The sequence below is a fragment of the Balaenoptera borealis genome (assembly GCF_965194805.1).
Source record: "Balaenoptera borealis genome assembly, chromosome: 15".
Lineage (NCBI taxonomy): Eukaryota > Metazoa > Chordata > Mammalia > Artiodactyla > Balaenopteridae > Balaenoptera > Balaenoptera borealis.
Genome location: NC_138871.1, coordinates 89,897,908 through 89,920,885, shown reverse-complemented (window position 1 = coordinate 89,920,885; position 22,978 = coordinate 89,897,908). Strand labels below are relative to the sequence as shown.

Genomic DNA, 22,978 nt, shown 5'->3' with positions numbered 1-22,978 from the left:
GCAGATGCAGCTATACTTTCTCTCTTGAATAAGTCCCAAGCTGACTCTTAATTTTCCAGTGAGATAGTTAGTTGCCTTTTTTTTTTGAAACATTATTAGAGAAGCATATATACCTTTAAAAATCTGAGATGAACACCATCTTAGCTTATTTAAAGTTGCTGGAAATCTTAGAGATCAACTAGTGCATTGTTTTCAGCATTTTCCACAGCGCCCGGCCCATGTAGATAATTGCTGTTAAATTTGACAAGTGAGGAAACTGAAGCTCAAGTAGACTAAGTTATCTCCCCTTTGCCAGATAATGTGGCACAAGTAGTTCCCTGCGTCGGAAATGCCCTTCTCCCTGGTGACTACTCTTCCACATTGCAGGTTAATTTCATCTCTTCCAAAGAATTCCCTGGCTTCTTAAAGCATGAATCCTCCTGGCCACCTTTACTCATTTTACTGTTATGTGTTATTACAATTCATCATTATATATTTAGCCATACAATTTATGGGATGACATCTTCACTAAACTGCAATCTCGCGAGGGCAAGGATCCAGTGGGTTTCCCTTATAACTAGCACCTAGGGCAGTATTAGCACGGAACACTCGCATGAACAATTATTTGTGAATTGTATTTTTGGCTCCTGTCTAGGGCAGGGAGTGCTTTACACACACGGTAGGCACTTTTCCAACAAAACATTCTTCTGTTGACTTCTTGGCCCATTCTAAAGCAATTCACCATCTCTCACCACACCTTGACCACATCCGTTTCTCCAGCTCGAGCCCCGACTCTTCCCAATCATCTTTCCCCCGCTCTGGCCCTCTTCCTGGAATCGCGCGTCCTGCATCTGGCCCCCAGGTCTTCACCCCTTGGGGTGGTTCTCCTCCAGCGTCAGGCCGCCCCACCACCGCCATTCGCAGATGTCTCAGAATTGTCGGCCGCACCAAGCAGTCAATACGAGAGCCACGTGTGGCCTGAAAATCACATTTATTCGTAAAGCACTTCGTTTCCAAAGAGCTTTCACAAATGTCATCCTTTGGGTTCTCTACATGCAGAACTGGCATCCAAGTCTGTGACTCCTTCCCATTGCTTCAGCAGGGACTTTAGCTTCCTCGTGTTTTTTGTTTTTTAATTTATTTGTTTTATTTATTTATTTTTGGCGGCGTTGGGTCTTTGTTGCTGCGTGTGGGCTTTGTCTAGCTGTGGTGTGCGGGTTTCTCATTGTTGTGGCTTCTCTTGTGTGGAGCACGGGCTCTAGGCACGTGGGCTTCAGTAGTTGTGGCTCACGGGCTCTAGAGTGCAGGCTCAGTAGTTGTGGCGCACGGACTTAGTTGCTCCGCGGCATGTGGGATCTTCCCGGACCAGGGCTCGAACCCGTGTCCCCTGCATTGGCAGGTGGATTCTTAACCACTGAGCCACCAGAGAAGCCCCTTCCTCGTGTTAGGTTAGCCTTTTTTAAACGTCCTAACCTCAGGGATAGCCCAGGTTGCTCTTCTCGGGCCCGGGTCTCCCGCCCAGACTCCGGCCCGGCCACCGGGCTACCGCCTCGAACCTCCAGAGAACGCAGAAAAACTCCCGCGAACCGCCCAGAAGAGGAGGATCTCGCGGGGGAAAAGCGTAGCCAACGCACTGGTCCTCCGGAACCTCTTCCTGGGACTCTCTAGGCTTCCACCGTTTCTCAGTGGTTCTTCCGGTTTGGTGACTCGCGGTATTCCCGCCTCTTCCCCTCGGCCGCCGGGATTTAACGAACTCTCGCGAGACCTAGGCCTCTTCCTAAACCTACCGGAGTCGGCGGCGGCAGCGAGCGTCGGCCGCTTGGTCAAGGTATGTTGTTCGCCGCCGCCGTGGTGGTCCGACGGCTTTGAGGGGCACACCTCTGGGGTCCCCGGGTGGGGATGCGGCCGATTACCCGGCCCGCGGGCCCCGATGGCGTGTGCGGGGAGAGCTGGGGCTGGGACCGGGGCCGGGCCGCGCGGGCCGGTGGGCGGGCGGGGTCGCGAGCCGCCCGGCTTGAGCGCTCCGTTCTTCCAGGTGCCGGCCATGTTCAGTTCCAGCGCGAAAATCGTGAAGCCCAATGGCGAGAAGCCGGACGAGTTCGAGTCGGGCATCTCCCAGGTGAGGGGGCGGGCGGAGCGCAGAGGCCGCGCCGGGGTCCGGGGTCCGGGGTCCGGGGTCCGGGCGCTGAGGGTGCGCTCCTGCCTCCTCTCCCGCAGGCCCTCCTGGAGCTGGAGATGAACTCGGACCTCAAGGCCCAGCTGCGGGAGCTGAACATCACGGCCGCCAAGGTACAGTGGGGTCCCTCCCGGGGGGCGTCGGGGCACGTGCAGTTGTCGGGACGCCCCGGCGACTCGGGTGTCGAGCGTGTGACGGGGCCGGCGCCTGGGGCCTCAGAGAGCGCGCGCCTCTCTGCTCTCTCTTCCCCAGGAAATTGAAGTTGGTGGCGGTCGGAAAGCTATCATAATCTTCGTTCCCGTCCCTCAACTGAAGTCTTTCCAGAAAATCCAGGTCCGGCTCGTGCGGGAGCTGGAGAAGAAGTTCAGCGGGAAGCACGTTGTCTTTATCGCGCAGGTAGCTGTGCGGCTGCTGAACGCGCCGTCTCGCGAGTCCCGTTAAGCGTCCCTCGCGAGTGTGGAGAAGCTGTTCCCGGAGGTTAGGGTGCTCGCGCTGGGCTAGAGGGAGGCGGCGCACGGCTGCTGTTACCGCGAGGGCGGCTCTGTGTGTGCAGCGCCGTCGGTGCGCCGGGGGTGCACACGGGTGGCCGCGGTGACACGTGCGCTTGCAGTGAGCCTGAGTTTTCAGCCTGATGGACTTGCCTGTCTGAGACTCAGCGAGATTTTCCTGCCTGGTGCGGCAGACGTAGGTGTGGGGAGGAAAAGAGGTGCAAAGAAATGGTATGTAGGGAAAGTGGAACACGGTCGAGAGGTTTTTGTTTGGTTTTGTTTTGTTTTTAAAGTTAGATCTGGCCTTTCTGGAAACAGAAATCTATAGAAATTAAGTGCTCGGCTGATGAGGAATTACGGAGTGGTTTCCTGGCTTAGTACCTGTAGTGGGTAGTGGGCCAGGTGGAACGTGAAAAGGGGTGTGATCTTTGGGAGATCAGTCATATTATGGAGCAAGCGATTTTTTCCAGTTCCATTTTAATGTAAGCCATGGATTCTGAAAGAATTACTGAGAAGTCGGGGAGTACTTAAGAGGATTTCTCAGTAACTTGTTGGGTCTGGGTTGTTTGGCTTTCTGGAGCTTTGAATTTATTCAGCCACTGAGTCCTTTGGTTTTTAAAGCAGGTTGACAGTGCTTAGTTTTCTGCCAGCTTACTTACGGTCTTTTTTTTTGTTGTTGCGTGATAATTTTTACCTTACAGAGGAGAATACTGCCTAAGCCAACTCGAAAAAGCCGTACAAAAAATAAGCAAAAACGTCCCAGGAGGTAAGTTTTATCGGCATGAAAAACGTACCACTCTTGTCAACAATTCTTGACTGGCGTGTGTTGTTTATAGTCAGGGTTGCAGTAGGCTTCTAAAATTAAACATTGATAACATAGGAAATCCATTCACATGGGAATTTTCATCAAGTGACTTAGTTTTTTCTATAATTACATGCGAAATGTTTTAAAAGTAACTCTGGAGGTAAGAATTACGCATATTCACATAGGCGGTATAATAGGTTACTGTTACCACAAAAGATGAGATTCTTTCCTCCGGTTCTTTGGGCAAAGGGTCGGAACAGTGAGGAAGAATCTTGAGTTGAGTGCTGTGGGGTAAAGCACACCAGATGTGCAGGTGGGCTGTGACCTGTCCTCATTATTTACTTTTGCTGTGGATTAAGGCTGAAAGATTAGATTTTTTGTTGCTCACGTCACAGGTTAAAGGTGTCAATGCAGTTGTAGATGCTGATGGACAATGCTTTGTAAACTTGATTGAATTGCAGGTTATCTGACATAAACTTAGATATTGGAAGTTGGCTCTTTGATCTGGGCCTTCTGGTATCTTGTTGAAGTCTCTGGTTTCGTAGACTTGAATTATTGGATCGCTGCAGATCCTGCCCTTGGACCAGTTTGAGAAAAAAAATACTCAAGCATCCCTCTAACTGCCAGAGAGGCCAACCTTGTGAAGTACGTAATTTGTAGGATTAGCATCCCTACTTCAGGGATGACGAGACTCACCCATCCTTTGCTCATCACAGCTAGTGTTAGTGACGCTGGAATTTAAACTCAGTCTTGTTTCTTAAATTCCTACAAAATAGGCAGTGATGGGTCTCCAGTGTTGTGGGCAGATGTACTGTACCATGCTGTGGTGGAGGGAGGAGAGGGAGAAGTGGTGAGGCTGGAAAGGCCGGTTCCAGGTTTTCTGGCACTCGAGTGTTGGTCAGTACCTTGAGCTTGTTGTTTTTTTTTTTTTAATATAAATTTATTTATTTTATTTATTTATTCTTGGCTGCGTTGGGTCTTCGTTGCTGCGCACAGGCTTTCTCTAGTTGCAGCAAGCAGGGGCTACTCATTGCGGTGGCTTCTCGTTGCAGAGCACGGGCTCTAGGCACGCGGGCTTCAGTAGTTGTGGCTCACGGGCTCTAGAGCGCAGGCTCAGTAATTGTGGCTCACGGGCTTAATTGCTCCGCGGCATGTGGGATCTTCCCCAGACCAGGGCTCGAACCCGTGTCCCCTGCATTGGCAGGCAGATTCTCAACCACTGCGCCACCAGGGAAGCCCCCTGAGCTTGTTTTAAGGGCAGTTGGAGTAGCTGGAGTAGCATAAAAATTTAGCTTTTTTTTTTTTTTATTCTGGATAGTTTGCAAGAGATCAAATACAGGGGATAATCAAGAACGTTTAGTTTGTTAATCATGATACTTAAAAAGTGGTTTTATAATCTCAGTTCTGACAACCCCAGTTAGTACTTGAGTATAAAGACAGATCCTTTGCTTTGCACCCAACTAAGGCACTGACTCCCAAATCTACAGCCTTAAATATCCCTCATCCCAAACCTGTTTCCACATTTTCTCAGGTAATGACTTCACCCCGTTCCTAGTGACCTGGTCTAAACGTTGGAATCTTCGTTCTCTTACACTGAGGTCTAGTTGGGAGGCCAGAGTGAATCCACCCCTTTCCAATCTGGTTTCTTGCCTTCAGATTCCTTTTCCTTCTCAGTCGTTATCTCTCTCCTACAACAGATTAAATGCTGAGATTTATGTTCTCTTTGGGTTCTGATCTATAGCAGGGTTTCAGTTATTTTTCTTCTGAAGCAGATTAGTTCCTATGCTTTGTGGTTATTAAAGTTGCGTTGCCACTGCTCTCCCTTAAAAAGTCTTTAGACTGGGTTGGAATTTGAGTCTGAGGCTAGCTTTGATTCCGTCCTAATGTATGTTTTGAAGGGAGTAATTAGCAAGTTTCCATATGTGTGCCTTCCTAGTCCTGTAAGAGTAAGAAGTGCTTAGTCGGTGGTTAGGGGCCATTGATCAATTGGGCCATCTGTCTCATTTGCTTCTGGAGAGGTGGTAAAGGCATGGAAAGTGGGTCCACCATGGGGCAGTGAGGCCTTTGCAGTTATTTAGGAGCCCCTTCTGTGTGCGTGGGAGCTGCCAGACAGGAAATAGGAATGAGTAGAACATAGTGTCTGATCCACTGAGGGGTGAACAAGACCTAGACACATTCCATAATACAGGGTAGCTGCATAAACATTAAGAATGAGAGCCGTCTTTTTATTCGCTCATTCCTGATATCCTGTGGTACAAAGCTGATAACTCTAAAAGTTTGGAAATAATTGAACTTTCTCGTCAGGCAGCCAGATGGGTTGTGAACTTGGAATGATACTCAGGAGAGGAGCAAGGTTCCCTTGGCAGTTTGTGTGATGGGATGGGTTGAAAACTGGGGACCCTCATAGGAGGGGCCACATCCTAGAGCTGGTGATAGAGCAGTGTCTTTTGGGATGGGATGTCACCTCATTCCATCGCAGGGAACAAGGGGGGTTTGGTGCATTTTGGAGGGCAAGGGGAGCCCTCAAAGAGTCTTTAGTAGGTGAAGTGTGTAATGACATCAGTAATTATTTTGACAGCAACGGAGAGGATAGTTTTGGAGAGAGGAAAGACGTTATTGCAGTGATTTAGTCGAGAAATCATACGAGTGACAATAAACCTAAAGATAATGTATAAAAATAAAAGTGATCATTAATCTCCATTCCCTGGAGAAAATCACTCATAATAGCTGGTGTATGTGTAGTTTACAAGGTATCACGTTTAAAATACGCTAAGTTTTTGTAATAAAATAATAGGGTTTCGGGAATTCCCTGTCAGCCCAGTGGTTAGGCCGGGCTTCAATTCCTGGTCAGGGTACTAAAATCCCCCAAGTCGCACCGTGTAGCCAAAAAAAATAGGGTGTTTGTTAACCTATTCTAGTTTGGTGATGGCTCTTGGTGTGACACATTGAATGAAAGCAGATTACTTGAAAGCTAGTGTTAATTTGGTTTCAGGAACCTGGAGTTTGCCCTTTATGTTTTTGACTTCAAGAGGTGCCCTTGGGGCCCCCAGGAGGGCACACCTTGCTAGATTTCTCACTTTCGTCCCTGTGTTCTATGCTTCAAGCCGCACTCTGACAGCCGTGCACGACGCCATCCTGGAGGACTTGGTTTTCCCAAGTGAGATTGTGGGCAAGAGGATCCGCGTGAAGCTGGACGGCAGCCGACTCATAAAGGTTCATTTGGACAAAGCACAGCAGAACAACGTGGAGCACAAGGTAATAGGCCTGTTTCTTATGGAAAGACCCAGGGCGGATAGGGCAGAGCGCGGCCCGGCCCTTCCCCGTGTGGCGCCAGAACCAGTCTTTGTGGGCTGGGGGCCCGCTTCCTCCTGGATCGTATGTCAGGTTGTAAATTGGGCTTTTTTTTTGGCTGCGTTGGGTCTTCGTTGCTGCACGTGGGCTTTTCTCTAGTTGTGGCGAGCAGGGGCTACTCTTCGTTGTGATGCGCAGGCTTCTCATTGCGGTGGCTTCTCTTGTTGCGGAGCACGGGCTCTAGGCGCGCGGGCTCAGTAGTTGTGGCGCACGGGCTCAGCTGCTCCGCGGCATGTGGGATCTTCCCAGACCAGGGATCGAACCCGTGTCCCCTGCATTGGCAGGCGGATTCTCAACCACTGCGCCACCACGGAAGTCCTGGGGGATGTTTCAAAAGATCGAATTCTCTACCTTTTAAGTTATTAGGAGAAATTGAAGTAAAGTAATTCCATGGTGTGACTTTTAGTAAAACTGTGTTTATGGGCAGGGTGGTGGTCGTGTTAGAATCGGGGGAGAACTGTCACTTTGCTTCATTCCTGGTAGAGCATTAACCTCTGGGGTCCCCCAGGGTCTGCCGAGTGGCCTAGAGGAGCCAGCCCTCGGGTGCAGTGCTGTGGGGGCCTGTCCCACGACACTGGAGAGGAGATTGCCCCCAGGTTGGGACTATAGAGGCATGTCCGGTATATTCCTTCTCTGCCCGGTTGCTGAGGAGAAAAACCATACAGGGCACAACTTCACAGGGTCTTTAGGCTTTAAGACGAATGTGTATTAAAACGTTTTGTGATGAGTTATTTCTTTTCTCATAGGTTGAAACGTTTTCTGGTGTCTATAAGAAGCTCACGGGCAAAGACGTTAATTTTGAGTTCCCAGAGTTTCAGTTGTAAACAAAAGTGACGAAATAAAATATTATTCACAATATTCTGTTTCGGGTCTGTTTTTCCAAACGTGAGAGCCGTGGGTGCACGTAGCTTCGTACGCGGGCTGGAAGATTTTGAACAGAGAGGGTGCCTGTAGTTTGCGTCCGGGTGTCGGTTTCAGGTGTACAGCACAGTGATGCAGTTATACGCATATATGTTCTTTTTTCAGATTCTTTTCCCTTAGGTTATTATAAAATATTGAGTGTAATTCCGTGTGCTATACAGTAGGTCCTTGTTGGTTTTCTGTCTTATATATTAGAGCCCGTTTTTAAGTTGCACCGCTTGTCTTGGGGACCATGAAAGGCCAAGGGCCGCCCCATCCCCGGAGTCCCCTGCCTGATTTGCCGCCTTCACGGGAGGCCGCCCTTGCTGCTCCTCCCCGTCCTGGCTTCCCCACACCCTGCAGGCCTCTCCCTTCAGCCAGGGGGGATTTGTTGACTTGGAGCCTCAAGCTGTGTGCTGGAGCAGGATGTGCCGCCTAGTGGGCAGGAGCCGGGGCCGGGCAACAAGCGGGGGCAGGAGGCAGGTCAGCTCGCCATCAACAGCTGCGCTCACTCACTGGGCCCTGGGAGGGGGGTCCCTGTGCCAGCGGCAGCCAGCAGCTCGCGGCTTGTTGGAATGAAGACACCTGGGCCCACCCGCCTCCTGAACCTGAAGCTCCGGGGACGCCCACCGTCGGGGTTTTCGGAAGCCCGCCCGCCGGTTCTGAGCGCCCTCCAGTACCGCGTTCCCTGATGATCTCTGGCGATGTAACATCATCGGACGGCGTGATATGTTGTTGTATCTCCGAGGGTAAAGCCAGAACCTGCCTCTCGTCACGGCGGGGCGCCGTGCGCTCCAGATTTGGGTCCTCGGCTGCGCTGGCCGGGCTTCTGGACCACGTCCGCTCTGTCCACCAGCGAGCAGGCTCGGCGGACGGGTGGGTGGGTTCTCACGCTTGGGCCAGGGGGCCTGGCGTTGCTGCGGGCCGTCGCGGGCTCTGGAGAAGTGAAGCCTTCAGGCGGAAGCAGGCCACGGTTAACGTCCTCGCGGACAGCGTGTCAAAGAGATACGGCTGCACGGTGCTGTGACCTCCGGGGAACATTCCCAGCCAGAGACACATGGGTTTGATCTGGCTCTCGTGTCCAGATTTCTCAGTTATGTCTGAGGAATGTAAATAATAACTGGGAGATGAGCCAGATTCTTGTCCCCATCCCCTGGAAGTGGCCCGTCTCTTTGGAGGTCAGAGTTCCTGCGGGAAAAGCCTGTTCCTAGTGGCCGTGACTTTAGCGCGTTCCAGAAAAAGCCAAGGGGAAGGAGGAAAAAGGGAAGAGGAAGACAGGGAAGGCCCCAGAGGAGAAGCACCTAGTGATTCTGATGGCTTTTTGGTACTTGTTTGCAAAGCAGTTGTAAACATGATCTATGATCTAAAAATGGTTCTAATTTGTAATCTACTGGAAATAGGCAAGTTAGTATAAAATTATCACTTATTTTTGTAACTGAGAGTAATTCTCAGGTTATTGGCACTTTTTATAAAAAGTGCTCAACATTTCAGGACTCAGAAGCAGAAGGTAAGTATCCCCCGTCTGTCAGCTGTGAGACAAGAAAGGGGGCTGGGAGGAGGGAGGGTGGCCTTGGGACGGCTGGGCGCTATCTGCTGTCCCTGAGGTCCGGTCGGCATGTCCCCTGCCTGTGTGATCGTGGGCCAGCGCTCTAACTCTCTGCCCTGTCTCCTGAGCTGTAAAGTGGAGTGATGATGCCTTGCCCGGGGGCTGGTTGTGAGGGCTAAGTTAGTAGTGATGCTGATCCTAGCCAGGCCCCCGGGAGCCGAGCCTTCGCCCCACGTGCATCAAACACAGCCCGGCGACTGCGTCTCAGTGACGGGGGTGCAGGCGCAACCGCCTTCCCAGTCCTCCTGTCGGGGGTGTCCCAGTGGCCGTGGGCACCTTTGGGATCTGGCCAAGGGGTTCTCACCTCTGCAGTCTTGGCCCTTGGGGCTCAGTTATTCTCTGTGGTGGAAACTCCTGTGCGTTGTAGGATGTTTAGCAGCGTCCTGGAAGCCAGTGCCCCTCGCCCCCTCCACGGCGTGACCACTAAGAATGTCCTCAGAACATTGCCAGGTGTCCCCTGGCGGGGAGTTGGGGCAAGGCTGAAGCTGGGCTAGGGTTGCATTATTTTGGATTTAAGTTGATTGAGTGGCTTGCAGTGATTTCCATGTACAAAGAGCTCATCAGTTACAGCCTGGACAATGGTGTGGTCAGTTCAAAAACTCAGATTATTCTCTGCACAAAACAAACTGAAAATGCCCGAGATCAAACACCTCATATGAAAGAAATGAGTTTCTTCCAAATTTCACTACCAACCTAAAGAAGTACATGACATACCAATAATGGCTTTGAAAGTTGAAATAAACGTTTTAAAAGCTACCAATAATAAATTCAAATAACCGTGCTAGGGAAAATACTGAGTTATCGTCTGTTCTTTCAATAGAAAAGCATTGTCATGGCAGGAGGCAAGGACAGAATATGCAGCCTAATTATATAGAACAAAAGAAACGAAAGGGAGTGTCAGGCAGCTTTTTTTAAGTGGAAGTTTTAATTTTGAGACAATTGTAGCTTCACATGCAGCTGTAAGAAGTAAACCAGAGGACTCCGTGTACCCCGTTTCCCCAGTGGTAACAGGTCTTGCGGGAGCAGGGCCCACATCACGGGTCACGGACGTCCCTCTGTCCCTCTCTTACACCACGCCCGCCTCCTCAGCCCCTGGCCGCCACTGGTCCGTTCATTTTGTAGTTTCATCATTTCAATACCGCTCGATAAACGGAAGCAGGCAGTGCAGAGCCTCTGTAGGGCTCTGGCTCTTTTCATTCAAAACTCTCTGGAGACCCTCCCAGTTGGTGCTGTGTCTGTAATCGGTTCCTTTACCGCTGAGCGGCGCTCCCAGGTATTGAGGACCAGAGTTTCTTAAACCAGCCGCCCATTGAAGGACATCTGAGTTGTTCTCCGTCTGGGGCTGTTAGGGATTCAGCTGCTATAAACCGCCATGGATGTTCAGGTTTTCATGTGAAGGTAAGTCTCGGCTCCTGGGGTAAACGCCCAGGAGTGCAGTCGCCGGGTTGTAGGGTAGTTGCATGTTCAGTGTCTTAAGGAAGTGCCAAACTGTTCCCAGAGCGGCTGCACCATTACATCCCCACCAGCTTGTCATCCTCAGCAGCATTTGGGCTCCTCACTACTTTCAGTTGCAGCCATTGTGACAGGTGTGCAGTGTATCTCACTGTGGGTGTGAGGGGCGTTTCCCTGGTGGCCTGATGTTGAACATCTTTTCATGTGCTTCTTTGCCATCCCCACAGACTCTTGGTTGAAATAGCTTTTCATGTTTTGGCCCATTTTCTAACTAGATTGTCATTTTACTGTTGAGTTTTGAGAGTACTTTATATATTCTAGATAAAAGACCTTTGGTAGATATATAGTTTGTGAATATTTTTTCCCCTCCTGTAGCTTGTTTTTGCATATTAATAGGGTTTTCATTTTGATGAAGTACAATTTATCAATTTTTGCTTCTGGATATTGTACTTTTGGTGTTTTATGTCTAAGAGCTATTTGCTTATCCCTAGGTCCTGAAGATTTTTATCCTATGTTTTATCTAAAAGTTTTATAATTTTACGCTTAAGTTCGTGATCTGTTTTGAGTTAATATTTGTATAAGGTTCACCTGTTGCCTCTGGGTGTTGAGCTGCTTCAGCACCATTTATTAAAAAGACCATCCTCCTTCCACCGAGTTGCTTTCGCTCCTTTGTCAAAAATCAGCTGGGTCTAGGGAATTCCCTGGCCGTCCAGTGGTTCGGACCCGGTGCTTTCACTGCGTGGCCCAGGTTCAGTCCCTGGTCGGGGAACTAAGATCCCGCAAGCCACGCTGAGTGGGCGCCCCGCCCCCCCCCCCCCCCGCCAAAAAAAAAAAATCAATTGGGGTGTAGGCCAATTAGCACATGAAAAGATGCACTGGTCAGGAGGGAAATGAAAGTCAAAACTACAAAGAGAGCGACCTCACACCTTTTGGGATGGCTGCTATCAAAACAAAACAAAAAACAGAAAATAGCAAGTGCTGGTAAGGATGTGGAGAAATTGGAACCCTTGTTGGTGGGAATGTAAAATGGTGCAGCCACTTTGGCAAACAGTATGGCAGTTCCTCAAAAAAGTGAAAATAGAACTACCATATGATCCAGCAACTTCACTTACTGGATATAACCAAAAGAATTAAAAGCAAGGTCTGGAAGAGATATTTGTACACCCATGTTCATAGCATTATTCACAGTAGCTAAAATGTGAAAGCAACCCAAGTGTCCACCAGTGGATATAAATGGGTAAGCAAAAAGTGGTCTATACATACAGTGGGACATTACTCAGCCTTAAAAAGCAGGGGAGGGACTTTCCTGGTGGTTCAGTGGGTAGGAGTCCACGCTCCCAGTGTAGGGGGCCCGGGTACGATCCCTGGTCGGGGAACTAGATCCGGCATGCGTGGCACAACTAAAGATCCCGTGTGCTGCAACTAAAGATCCCGTGTGCTGCAACTAAGACCCGGTGCAGCCAAAGTAAATAAATAAATATTAAAAAAAAAAATTGGACTTCCCTGGTGGTGCAGTGGTTAAGAATCCACCTGCCAATGCAGGGGACACGGGTTCGATCTCTGGTCCGGGAAGATCCCACAAGTCACAGAGTGACTAAGCCCGCGTGCCACAACTACTGAAGCCCACACGCCTAGAGCCCGTGCTCTGCAACAAGAGAAGCCACCGCGATGAGAAGCCCACGCACCGCAACGAAGAGTAGCCCCCGCTCGCCGCCAACTGGAGAAAGCCCACACACAGCAATGAGGACCCAATGCAGCCAAAAATAAAATTGAAACAAAACAAAACAAAAAAAATAAAAGGAAGGGGATTCTGACAACTGCTGTCACGTGGATGAACCTTGAGGACATTAGGTTAAGTGAAATAAGCCAGTTACACAAATACTCTGATTCCACTTACACGAGATGCTTAGAATAGTCAGTTCATAGAAACGAAAAGTCGAATGGTGGTGGCCAGGGGCTGAGGTGGGGGGACAATGGGGAGTTATGTTTAATGGGGACAGAGGTTCAGTTTTACAAGGTGGAAAGAAATATGGAGCTGGATGGTAGTGATGGTTGCATGACATTATGAATGTATTTAATACCACTGAACTCTACAGTTAAAACGATCAAGTGGATAAATTTTATGTTATGTGCATTTTATTTTAAAAAACTTAACAAAATCAGTTGGGTACATTTGTGTGGGTTCTCTGTTCTGTTCCATTGTATAATAAGTCTTGAAACTGGGTAGACTGATTTCTCTTACTTTATTCTTCTTTTTCAAAATCAGTTTAGCTATTCTGGTTCCTTTGTCTTTCATATACATTTTAGAATAGTATTGTCTGTATCTGTAAAAACTTGCTGAGATTCAATAAGAATTGTGTTAAGCTTGTAAATCAGTTTTGGGGGAAATGACATCCTTCCTGTGCGGACGGAGCCTCTGGTCATGAATACGACATGTCTCTCCGTTTGTTTAGATCGTCTGTGATTTTCTCACCAGCATGTTGTGTTTCAGCATATAGGTCCTATACATGTTTTGTTAGATTTATACCTACAAATTTCATTTTATTGAGCAATTGTAAATTATATTGCTTTTAATTTCAGTGTCCATATGTTCACTGCTAGCTTATAGAAACACAACTGATCTTTGTATGTTTATCTTGTATTCTGAGACCTTGCTGAACTCACTTAATAGTTCTAGAAGTTTTTTGTAGACTCCTTGGGATTTTCTTGGCAGACAATCATGTCATCTGCAACAAGGGACTGTTTTACTTTTCCCTTTCTGATCCCTGTGGCTTTTGTTTCCTTTCCATGCCTTCTGCATGGGCTGGAACTTCCAGCGTGATGCTAAATAAGAAGTAAGGTTGCTGTCCTGATTTTCCTGATCTCAGGAGGGGACGCTCAGCCTTCACCTGAGCATGATGTTAGTGTTGGTTTTTAAAAATAGATGCTCTCTGACGAAATAGAAAGACATTTTTCCAAAGGACATCCAAATGGCCGACAGACACATGAAGCGATGTGCAACATCGCTAATCATCAGGGAAATGCACATCAAAACTGCGAGCCACTATGGAAAACAGCATGGAGGCTCCTCAAAAAAGTAAAAATGGAATTACCATATGGTTGTGCAATTCCACTTCTGGGTATTTATGCAAAGGTAATGAAAACATTATCCAAGGGATGTCTGCCCTCCCAGGTTTATTGCCGCATTATTCACAATAGCCAAGGTACAGAAACCTAAGTGCCTGTCAAAGGATGAATGATAAAAGTGTGAGATATATATATATGCACACACAATCGAATATTATTCAGCCATGAGAAGGAGGAATGTCCTTCCATTTGTGATGGCGTGGTTGGCCCTTGAGGTGATTACGCTAAGTGAGATAATCCAAACAGAGAAAGACAAATATTGTATGATATAACTTACATGTGGGTCAGAGGAAGCCAAACTCGTAGAAACAGAGTGGAGTGTTGGTTGCCAGGGGTTGGGGTTGGGGAATAGGAGAGATGTTTCAGGGTACAAATGTGCAACTAATAGATAAATAAGTCCTGGAGATCTGATGCACAGTATAGTGAATATAGACAACAATATTTTACTTAAATCATCAAAATTCCTGAGAGACTAGATCTTAATTATTCCCACCACAAAAAAAGCAATGACAACTATATGGTGTAATGGAGAGCTAACTAATTTTACAATTGTAGGCAGCCATATTACCAGGTACAGGTGTATCAAATCAACACGTTATATACCTTGGACTTGTACATTGTATGTCAAATATATTTCAGTAAAAAAATATATCTTTTATCCAAAAAAATGGATGCTCTTTGTCAAGGTGAGGAAGTTCCCTGTCTATTCTTATTTTTCTGAGAGTTTTTATCATGAAAGGGTGTTGGATTTTGCCAAATGCTTTTTCTGCCTCGATTGATATGATCATGTGATTTTCCTCTGTTGGCTTGTTAGTATGGTGGATTACTCTGGTTGATTTTTTTTTTTTTATATCCTCCTTGTTCTGTTTAATTCTTTATCATTCCATCGTGAACATTTCTCCAGGTCATTAAAATTCTTCAAACACTGCATTCTTAATGACTGGTTGATTTTTGAATATTGACCCAGGCTTGCATCCCAAAATACCCCACTTGTTTATAAATAGTTTGCAAGTCCTTTTATATATTGCTCAATTCTGTTTGCTGATATTTTGCTAAAGATTTTTGCATCTATATCCTTGCGGGTTATTGATCTGTAGTTTTCTTCTTTGGTACTGTCTTTGGTTTCGGTATCAGGGTAACACTAACTTCATAAAATGAATTGGTAAGTGTTCCCTCCTCTTCTACTTTCTGGAAGAAGTGTGTAGAATTGGTGTTAATTTTTCTTTAAACGTTTGGTAGAATCCTCCTGTGAAACCATCTGGCCTGCAGGTTTCCTTTTAGGGAGTTTTAAAATTACAAATGCAATCCCCTTAATTGCTATAGGGCTGTTAAATTCTCTGTTTCATATTGGGTCCACTGTGGTAGTTTGTGTTTTCCAGGAAGTGGTCTGTTTTCATCTAAGTTGTCAAATCTTCTTATGCTATCAGGTGGTTTTAATAAAGAATCCATTCATTTTCATGGATTTTGTGGTGTGTGTGGAATCTGTCAGTTCCTACATTTGTAATTTGTTATGACTTCTCTTGTCAGTCTTAATAAATACTCACTTTTGGACCTCACTTTTTATGATCATAATTTGATATGTGTCTTTTTCTTAAAGGACCCCCATCTGCCCCTTCTTGTATAAGTCAGGCCACACAGAAGCTGGATCTGCCCAGCCCCCTCCAAAGACGTGGATTTGGCATGTGTTGCCTTAAATGAAACTCCAGTGAGCGGAGGGAGTTTGGGGCCTCACCACCGGTTAGGTCTCGACAAGCAGCAGACGAGTACTTTATGCTTTTGGAGTGAAACGCATGTGGAAAAACTGTAATAAGTCAGTCTGTATTTAGTCCTGTCTGTGTGATACCAGGTGATAATTGTTACTCTTCTTTCTACTTTCCTAAATTTCCACAATACACATGCTTATTTTTTCAAAAAATGAAAGAGAGGAACAGAAAAGGTGGATAAAAAGGGACTGACTGGGGAGTTTGGGGTGAAGAGTTAGGGGGGCGTCTCCAGGAGGGGCCCCGAGACCCCGACATCGCACGTGTTTCCAAGTTCCCACGCTCCCTTCTCCGCCTGATGCATTTCAAACAGGAAGCTGTTTGCAGATAATACCGCAGCCCCAGCCTGCTTTGCCGGGCGGTCTGACAGCCAGGCCGCTTGCCCGACGTGTGGGACCGCGGCCCGTAAACAGCAGCCTGGCCTGGCGCGCGCCTCAGGTAGGGACGCTCCGCTGGCCACTCTGCAGCCTTGGGAGCGGGACGAGGGGGGGGGGGATCCCGCGGGAGATGCTCAGGCGGGAAGGCGAGGCGCCCGGCGGGGCACAGGTGGGAACTGGGTGCAGGGCCGAGGGATTTGCTCTCAGATCGGGCGTGTCGCAGGGGTCAGGCCAGAATTCTGAGGCTTGATTGATTCGGTAGCTCACGGTGGAAACTTCCTGGAGCCGAGCGCCGAGCACCAGAGCTACCAGTTACTAGGAGATTATCAGGTTTCCATAGATTCAAAGGGGTGACGCAGTTTTTCCTGCATCCCAGCCGGGGTACCAGCGGCCGCAGAACCCCCGTCCCAGCCCCTGGCACACACACCTTCCTGAGCAACCAGCTCAGGCCCCTGGGGCCTGGTGGACCCCCCCCAGCGGGAGTGACGGGGCGACCAGCTCCTCTGCTCAGTGACCAGCCTCTCTGTTTTGGGCTCAGTGGTGGGAGTCCCAGATGTGGGGCGAAAGGCGGGGCTGGAGAAGGCAACTTTCAAGGGCACGTAGGGTCACCCTGTACGGGGTGGGGTCATCATGCCTCCAAAATTGGATTCCACAGTGTCCCAGGGGCCCTCCTGCCTTGACCCTGGCTGTCCGGCGGAAGTTAGGCAGTGGTTCTGAAGTTAGGAGGTAAAGTTTGGAAGCCACTGAGTGTGCATAACTGGATTTTCGGTTTGATGGGAAGCACGTTGCCCAGGTAGCAAGCAGAGCGGCGCCCCAAACGTTCACAGCTGTTCAGTTCTATTTACGAATTTGAAAAATCTATATGCTAAATAAAAGAACAGACAGATGATTTGCATAAGGCTAGGGGGAGGTAATAGGGAAAAGGCCTCTTCTTGCTTCATGGTCTTGGTAAAAAGATAGGAAAAATGTGTGCCCTTGGGGTGAAACTCTGTCAGTGCCATAGTCGCTGGGAAGGCCCAGTGTCACTGGAGGGATGGGGGTGGGGTGTCTGCTTGCCGGTGAGACCCGCGACGCTTCTGGGGACGTGCTTCTCTGCAGGCATTCACGGTGCCCATAAGACGGCGGGCCCTGCTGTAGACATTTAATGGAAATGTATAATTGCACGTTTGGCCTATTAAGCTGCACTTTTTTCCCCAGTCTATTTCATTCTTTTATCGTGTTTCTACCAAGAATTCCAAATTGAATTTCCTTTCTTCTCGGCCAAGCTGGCCTCCTTCACGGAGGGGCAGGCCCGGCTGGGAGATAAGGATGTTTTTCTTGAAGAGACCCAGGAGGAGCTGCAGCCTCCCCGTTTATAAAACAAAATTCCTCTTCTAAGAGGGCAGGAAAGAGCCCGAAGTCTGGGAAAGAGGCTCCCACCCAGGGCCCGCCCGCACTGATCCTGCTGGCAGGACCCGCGGTGGGCCCAGCCACGCGAGTGGGCCTTGGGCCAGTGGGCCAGTGGGGGGCGGCCCCGGCTTCCCTTCACTCCCGGCCCTCTGCCCCTCGCTCCCCTTTCTTGGGAGGTGGCATCTGATCTTCTCGAGGCCGCTCCTGAGGCTTCTGCACTGTGAGAGCAGTGAGTCTTGCTGAACAAGGTGGCCGTCTTCTGACCCAGTTGTCTCTAGCTCGAGAGGAAATTCCCATGTCAGTTCCCGAGACATTTAAAACAATCTAAACACAGCTGGCCTCCCACACATACCAAGAGGCAAGTATCCATTGGCCTGAGCACAAAAGTCAGGGGAGTAAGTGTTTATCGTGGCTTTTTAAAAATTGCCAGGTAGTTGACATGTAACATTCTATTATCATCGCCTTCAAGAAGCACCTCCTTGAAAGAAGCAAACGACTTGCTGCTAAAGCAGCAGCTATGCTCATTATGGTTAAGAACACAATGTGATCATCCGGGCTGGCTGCAAGCTTGGCGGTGCTGCTTTGTTCAAAAACCATTAGGAATTCCAGGCCACAATCCCATTACGCGGCCCTCTACGCGGGTCCGCACAGGTCGCGTGTCCGAGGAGCTGGCCCTGGGAACACCATGTGGACCTTGGGCATGATTCACACCATGGGAACATGGAGAACCATCATCAGGAGAAGAGCATCACATTCTGTGTGAGTTGCAGCTGGGAACCTCTGCGCGTTCATTCATTCGTTCGCCCACCCTTCCGTTCACTCGCTCAGCTTAGCGCCTGCAAACCCCAGGCCTGAGTGCTGCAAGCTCTTCCAGTTACGGCTGCAGGTGCTCACGGCGGCCGACGTCCAGGACGGGCAGCTCGCTCGGGGATCAAGGCTCAGCTGGCAAAGGAGACGGAGAGAGCCAACTCAGCCGGGGCCCGGGCTGTGGGCACGTCCTCGTCACCCTTCCCTGTGGTTCCAACACCTGTGTGAGCACAGGGAGCGGGCAGGGGTGACAGGCGGCCCCACGCGAAGGGCCCTTCAGCCTCTCACTGCCTCCTATTTGTTGTCTTTAAAACCAGGGACCATATACGTCACCAGGTGGTCCGGGGACTAAATAAGACGTGTGTCCACGTTTGGTGCGCAGTAAACGTTAGCTCCTTTTCTCTCCACCAAACATGAATATTAGAAAATTAAATAAAATAAAAGCCCACTACTGCTGTGACCGAGGCGGGAGGATGGGCCCTTACTTTGATTCGGGGAAGCTGGGGAGAGAGAGGAGTGGTGCGGACAGGACAGCGTTAGGAAGTCCCAGGTGCCAGCCCGTTGTCACCACTTCCCGGCTGTCACTGAGGTCTCTGCCTCTGGCCTCCTGGCCTGTGAGGCGGGAATGACGTGCCCGTCCCTGTGCAGCGTTACGTGAGCGCCATGTTGTTCCCGATCTGGTGAGCGGTCCTCCCCCTGCCTTGTCCCTACAGGGTCAGGCCTGTGACCGCACATGGGGAGCCGGGGCCTCACTGCAGGACGGCACAGATGACTGTCACCTCTGTCCCCTTCGTGGAAGATCTGGCTAAAGCACAGGCTCTTCACGGGGGGCACAGGACGCTCTCGCTCAGGAGCTCTGCTTCCAGCCCTTCATTTGTCTGGAAGCCGGGGCCGGCTGTGAGGCTCCCTCCCAGGGTGTGGTGGCCAGGATGTCAAAAGCTGCTGGGCAGTGGGGCCGGCCCGGTGCTGAGCTGCGTGCACCGCTGCCGGTTCTTCCTCACGGTGACCCCAGGGGGCTTGCCTCGCTGTGAGGGGAGGGGACAAGCTGACGGGAGATGCGGTCTAGCCAGGGCACTGGTCCGGGTGCAGCCAGACGCAGCTGCCCCCCAGCACTGTGGCATCCGGACACCAAGGTCCATGGGGCAGACCTCAACGTCTGCGTGCTTCCTCACTGGCCCATGGCGGGGGGACCGGCACAGGGACACGGGGGGCCAGCTGTGTCCTTCCAACCTCTGTCCCTGTCCCACACCCTTTGGTGACGGGGGCTTCCTCATTGACGTAAGGAGATAATCAATAAGCTACAGATGTGTGTGGCAGCATAACGTTGATGAATCCTGAAGTGTGATGTTGAATAAAGTAGGTAAGACGACACACAGTGTGACCCAGTATCTCGTAAAACTCAGACCCCGGCACACTAGACACCGCGTTGTCTAAGAATCCGTCCACGGTTGTGCACTGAGGCTGTTCTGGAAACATCAGGAGAAGGTGGGCTCGCGGGTGAGGAGAGTGGCTCCTCCGAGGGGAGGGCGGGGGGCGGGATGGGCACCAGGGACTCAGGTCAGGGGGCCGGACGTGTGAAGTGGACACTCACCAATGTTTGTTTTATGGCTGAGCGTCAGAGTTTTCACGTAACGGTAAACACGCCTCTGTGTGCATCAAGTGTCAGTTATAAGGAATCAGAAGAAGCATCTGGAGTAACACATCCGGAGTGGCGACTGTTGTCACTGCTGGGCAAAGGGGATGTCACGGTGGAGGTTTAAGTCGGCACCCGAGTGAGAGAGAGACAGACAGAGACAGAGAGGGAGACAGACAGACAGAGCGACAGGGAGAGAAAGAGGCACCAAAGCACTGAGAGCCGCTCCGGGACAGCTGCCACCGCGGCCCCGAGCGGGGCGGGTGTGGTGGCCGGCGCGGCCTGCACACTGTCACTCGCTGTCCCGGTTCCCGGAACTCCCGTCACTGTTTACTGCTTCTCCCTCCCTTCAGGAGTCAGCGTGCCGCGGGGCTCACCATGAAGCGGGCTCTGGCTCTGATCGGCCTGGCCTTCCTGTCGGTGCTCCGGGCTGGGGGCGCTCAGCAGACGGTGGACGACACCTGCTCCGTGCAGATTCTCGTCCCTGGCCTCAAAGGTAACTTCCGCGGGCCTCCCGGAGGTCAGGGCCTCTCGGGCAGCGGCAGCTGACGCAGTGCTCATCCCGCGTCCCCGGGCCGGCTCGGGGCCCGGCTGCGGGCAAATCTGCCCCGTCGATGGCCCTGGTCTCCTCTTCTGTAAAGTCCAGGGTCAGACTGTACGTGGCGTCCACACTGTGTTCAGGCGAGGGATTCTGTAATTCTGAAACCAGATGTTCGTGTGCAGCTCGGTCCTCTCCGCAGGGACCCTGTGAGGCGTCCGAGGTGTGTTCCAGGAACTGCACACGTCACCTCCGGCGCCCCTCAGGGTGAGATGCTCTCATGGTGCAGATGAGGCCCGTCCAGGCTCAGGGAAACTTAGCCATTTGTCTAAGTGGGTTGCGTAGCTCTGAAGCCTGGGCTCCTGTTACGGTTCCTGAGAGCTCTTTATTCCTTCTTCGAAAAACCAAAAAACTTCTCCTGCGCTTTGTCTGTAATTCGCCTCCAGGGGGAGCTGCCTCTGCAGACCAGGGATGGGTGGGCACCAGCACAGGGGGAGGATCTTCACTCAGAAAGTCACCGGGTTCTACCGAGCACGGGCAGGAGATCCCAAACCTTGCGGCTCCCAAGCAGGACCAGCTCCGTAATTCGAGGGGCCCAACGCAGATGAAAATGTGGGGTCTCTTGTTTAAAAGAAAGAATTTCAAGACGGGGACAGGGTGCCTCCACCACGTGGGGCGAGCTTGCCCCTCGGGCCTCGTGCTCCCGAGAGCAGCGGGCCGGGTCCCGCATCCCCAGATTCCACTCTGCCCCTCCTGCCCCTCCAGGGCCGCGTGTGCTCTTAGTAATGAAGGTACACGGCCGTTTGTTTTCTGCTCCTAAAATTACTTGGGGCCTCTGAAGCGCACAGCTCCTGACTCTGGAGCAAATCTCTGATGACCTGGGAAACATACACCAGGAGGAGGCCCTAAAGAATGGTTTAAACATATATTTATTGTTATAGAAACAGTCAGTAATTTTTATTTATTTATTTATTTATTTATTTATCATTGTTACTTTTTTGGCTGCACCGCAGCTTGTGGGATCTTAGTTCCCTGACCAGGGATTGAACCCGGGCCCCCTGCATTGGGAGTGTGGAATCTTAACCACTGGACCGCCAGGGAAGTCCCAGAGTCAGCAACTTTAAACAGTCTCTTCCTAATCCCATTAAAAATATACAAGTACACAGAAATAGGAAAAAATCCAGACAGAGATACACTGGCACGCTAGCAGCAGTGCTTCTCTCTGAGCACGGAGTTGTGGGTGTCTGGGAAAGCTCGGTCCAGATAGTCTACTGTTTAGCCACATTCACAATTTAAGTATAAAACCGGGACACTATCAAGATTCAGATGTCTCTGGGTTTTCAAGCACATCTTGAGGGTGCTCTGAGACAGGCGCTTTCTGAAATCTGCGTTGGTGACCATTTCTGCTGCATCCAGATTAAGGGCGTTCCGACCCGCGCGCTCGGCGGGTCCCCTGCAGTGCTTCCTTCTCCGAGGGCTCCAGGGACACCTCACCTCCTCTAAGCAGTGATTTCTCACCGCCCAACACCATGCTGTGGTCGGTGATGAGCCACTGTATTGCCAGGTGGGGGCATGGTCCCCAGAGAGCCGACCTGCTGTCGCCCTCCTGCTCCTCCCCCGTACGCAGACGGAGTGTCTGCGGTGAGCAGACACGATGTGGGCCCTTCAGCGGAGGGGTCTGCCGGGGAATCCGCGGGGGCCCTGCTCTCCAAGGCTCATCTTCTGGCAGGTGGTCATACAGGCTCCCAGGTGGTGCTGAAGCTGTGTGGGATGTTCGGGGCCATGGGCAACACGCAGACCACGTGCTACCCACAGCGTGTGTTCTGGATCCAGCATTTCAGTGGCAGCGTCGTTTCACACGTCCGGTTTCACGCTAGTCTGTCAACACCAAAGCAGCGATTTTAGTGGAGAAACTCAGTATATTTATGAAAGCCCCTGGAAACTGGATATCTTGTTCTTTTTTAAATTTCCAGCTTTGTTGGGGGTGTAACTGACAAATAGAAGCTCTGTCTAGTCACGGTGTACATCGGGATGCTCGAATAGGCAGGCACCTTGTGAACTGGTTGCAGTCACGTTGATGACCACACCCACCTCACCTAGTTACCCTCTGTGCGTGCCTTGTTCTGACGCAGAAGCGTGGGTCAGCGAGAGTTCCTTCTTTGTGACGAGAGGGTGCTGACCCGAAACAGAGGAGGGGTTTCACTGTTCTGGTTTTTACGTTGGGCAGCAGGGGCAAGAGTGGAGGAGAGAAATCTACGGCAGCAAAGCAAGTTTGGGGCTTCTAAGCAGCGAAAGTTCAGGTCCACGTAGATGTGCGTCCCCTGCAAAGTGGAGGTTGGCATCACGGCAGAGTCCTTCCCTGGATCCGCGGCTCGTGCAGCGTGGGGCAGCGGCGGGCCGGCCGCCCTCTGCCCGGCGCCTGGTCCCGCTCAGCTCCTCTTCAGGTCAAGCTCCGACCTTGAGGACATTCTGTGCTGCTCACAGGGCACAGAGAGCAGGATGCCCCCGGGGGCAGAGGGAGAGGGCACAGTGCAGAAACGGGGGGCCGCTCCGTCCCAGGCTCTTCCGTGTCCGCTCGGTCAGGGCCTCGG

The 22,978-nt window shown here is 50.6% G+C and overlaps 2 protein-coding genes across 6 annotated transcripts in view; both read left to right on the top strand.

Annotated features, from left to right (window-relative positions):
• The first annotated feature begins 1,673 nt into the window (after window positions 1-1,673).
• RPS7 (ribosomal protein S7) lies at window positions 1,674-7,657 on the top strand. Its single transcript, XM_082356955.1, has 7 exons — window positions 1,674-1,807; window positions 2,015-2,098; window positions 2,197-2,268; window positions 2,408-2,551; window positions 3,345-3,409; window positions 6,553-6,703; window positions 7,546-7,657. The coding sequence occupies exons 2-7, from the start codon at window positions 2,024-2,026 to the stop codon at window positions 7,621-7,623; spliced, it is 585 nt and encodes a 194-aa protein (XP_082213081.1). The 5' UTR covers window positions 1,674-1,807; window positions 2,015-2,023; the 3' UTR covers window positions 7,624-7,657.
• A 4,519-nt stretch (window positions 7,658-12,176) lies between these two features.
• COLEC11 (collectin subfamily member 11) overlaps window positions 12,177-22,978 on the top strand; it is a 36,403-nt gene continuing 25,601 nt past the window's right edge. The window contains exons 1-2 of one of the 5 annotated variants that reach the window (XM_082356942.1): window positions 12,177-16,081; window positions 20,203-20,345. In XM_082356942.1, the coding sequence (XP_082213068.1) occupies window positions 20,228-20,345 (118 nt within the window). In that variant the 5' untranslated portion in view covers window positions 12,177-16,081; window positions 20,203-20,227. Of the gene's footprint in view, window positions 16,082-16,270; window positions 18,169-18,190; window positions 18,897-19,123; window positions 19,702-20,202; window positions 20,346-22,978 lie in introns of those variants that run through there. The other 4 variants (XM_082356941.1, XM_082356939.1, XM_082356940.1 and 1 more) reach the window with 4 other exon arrangements.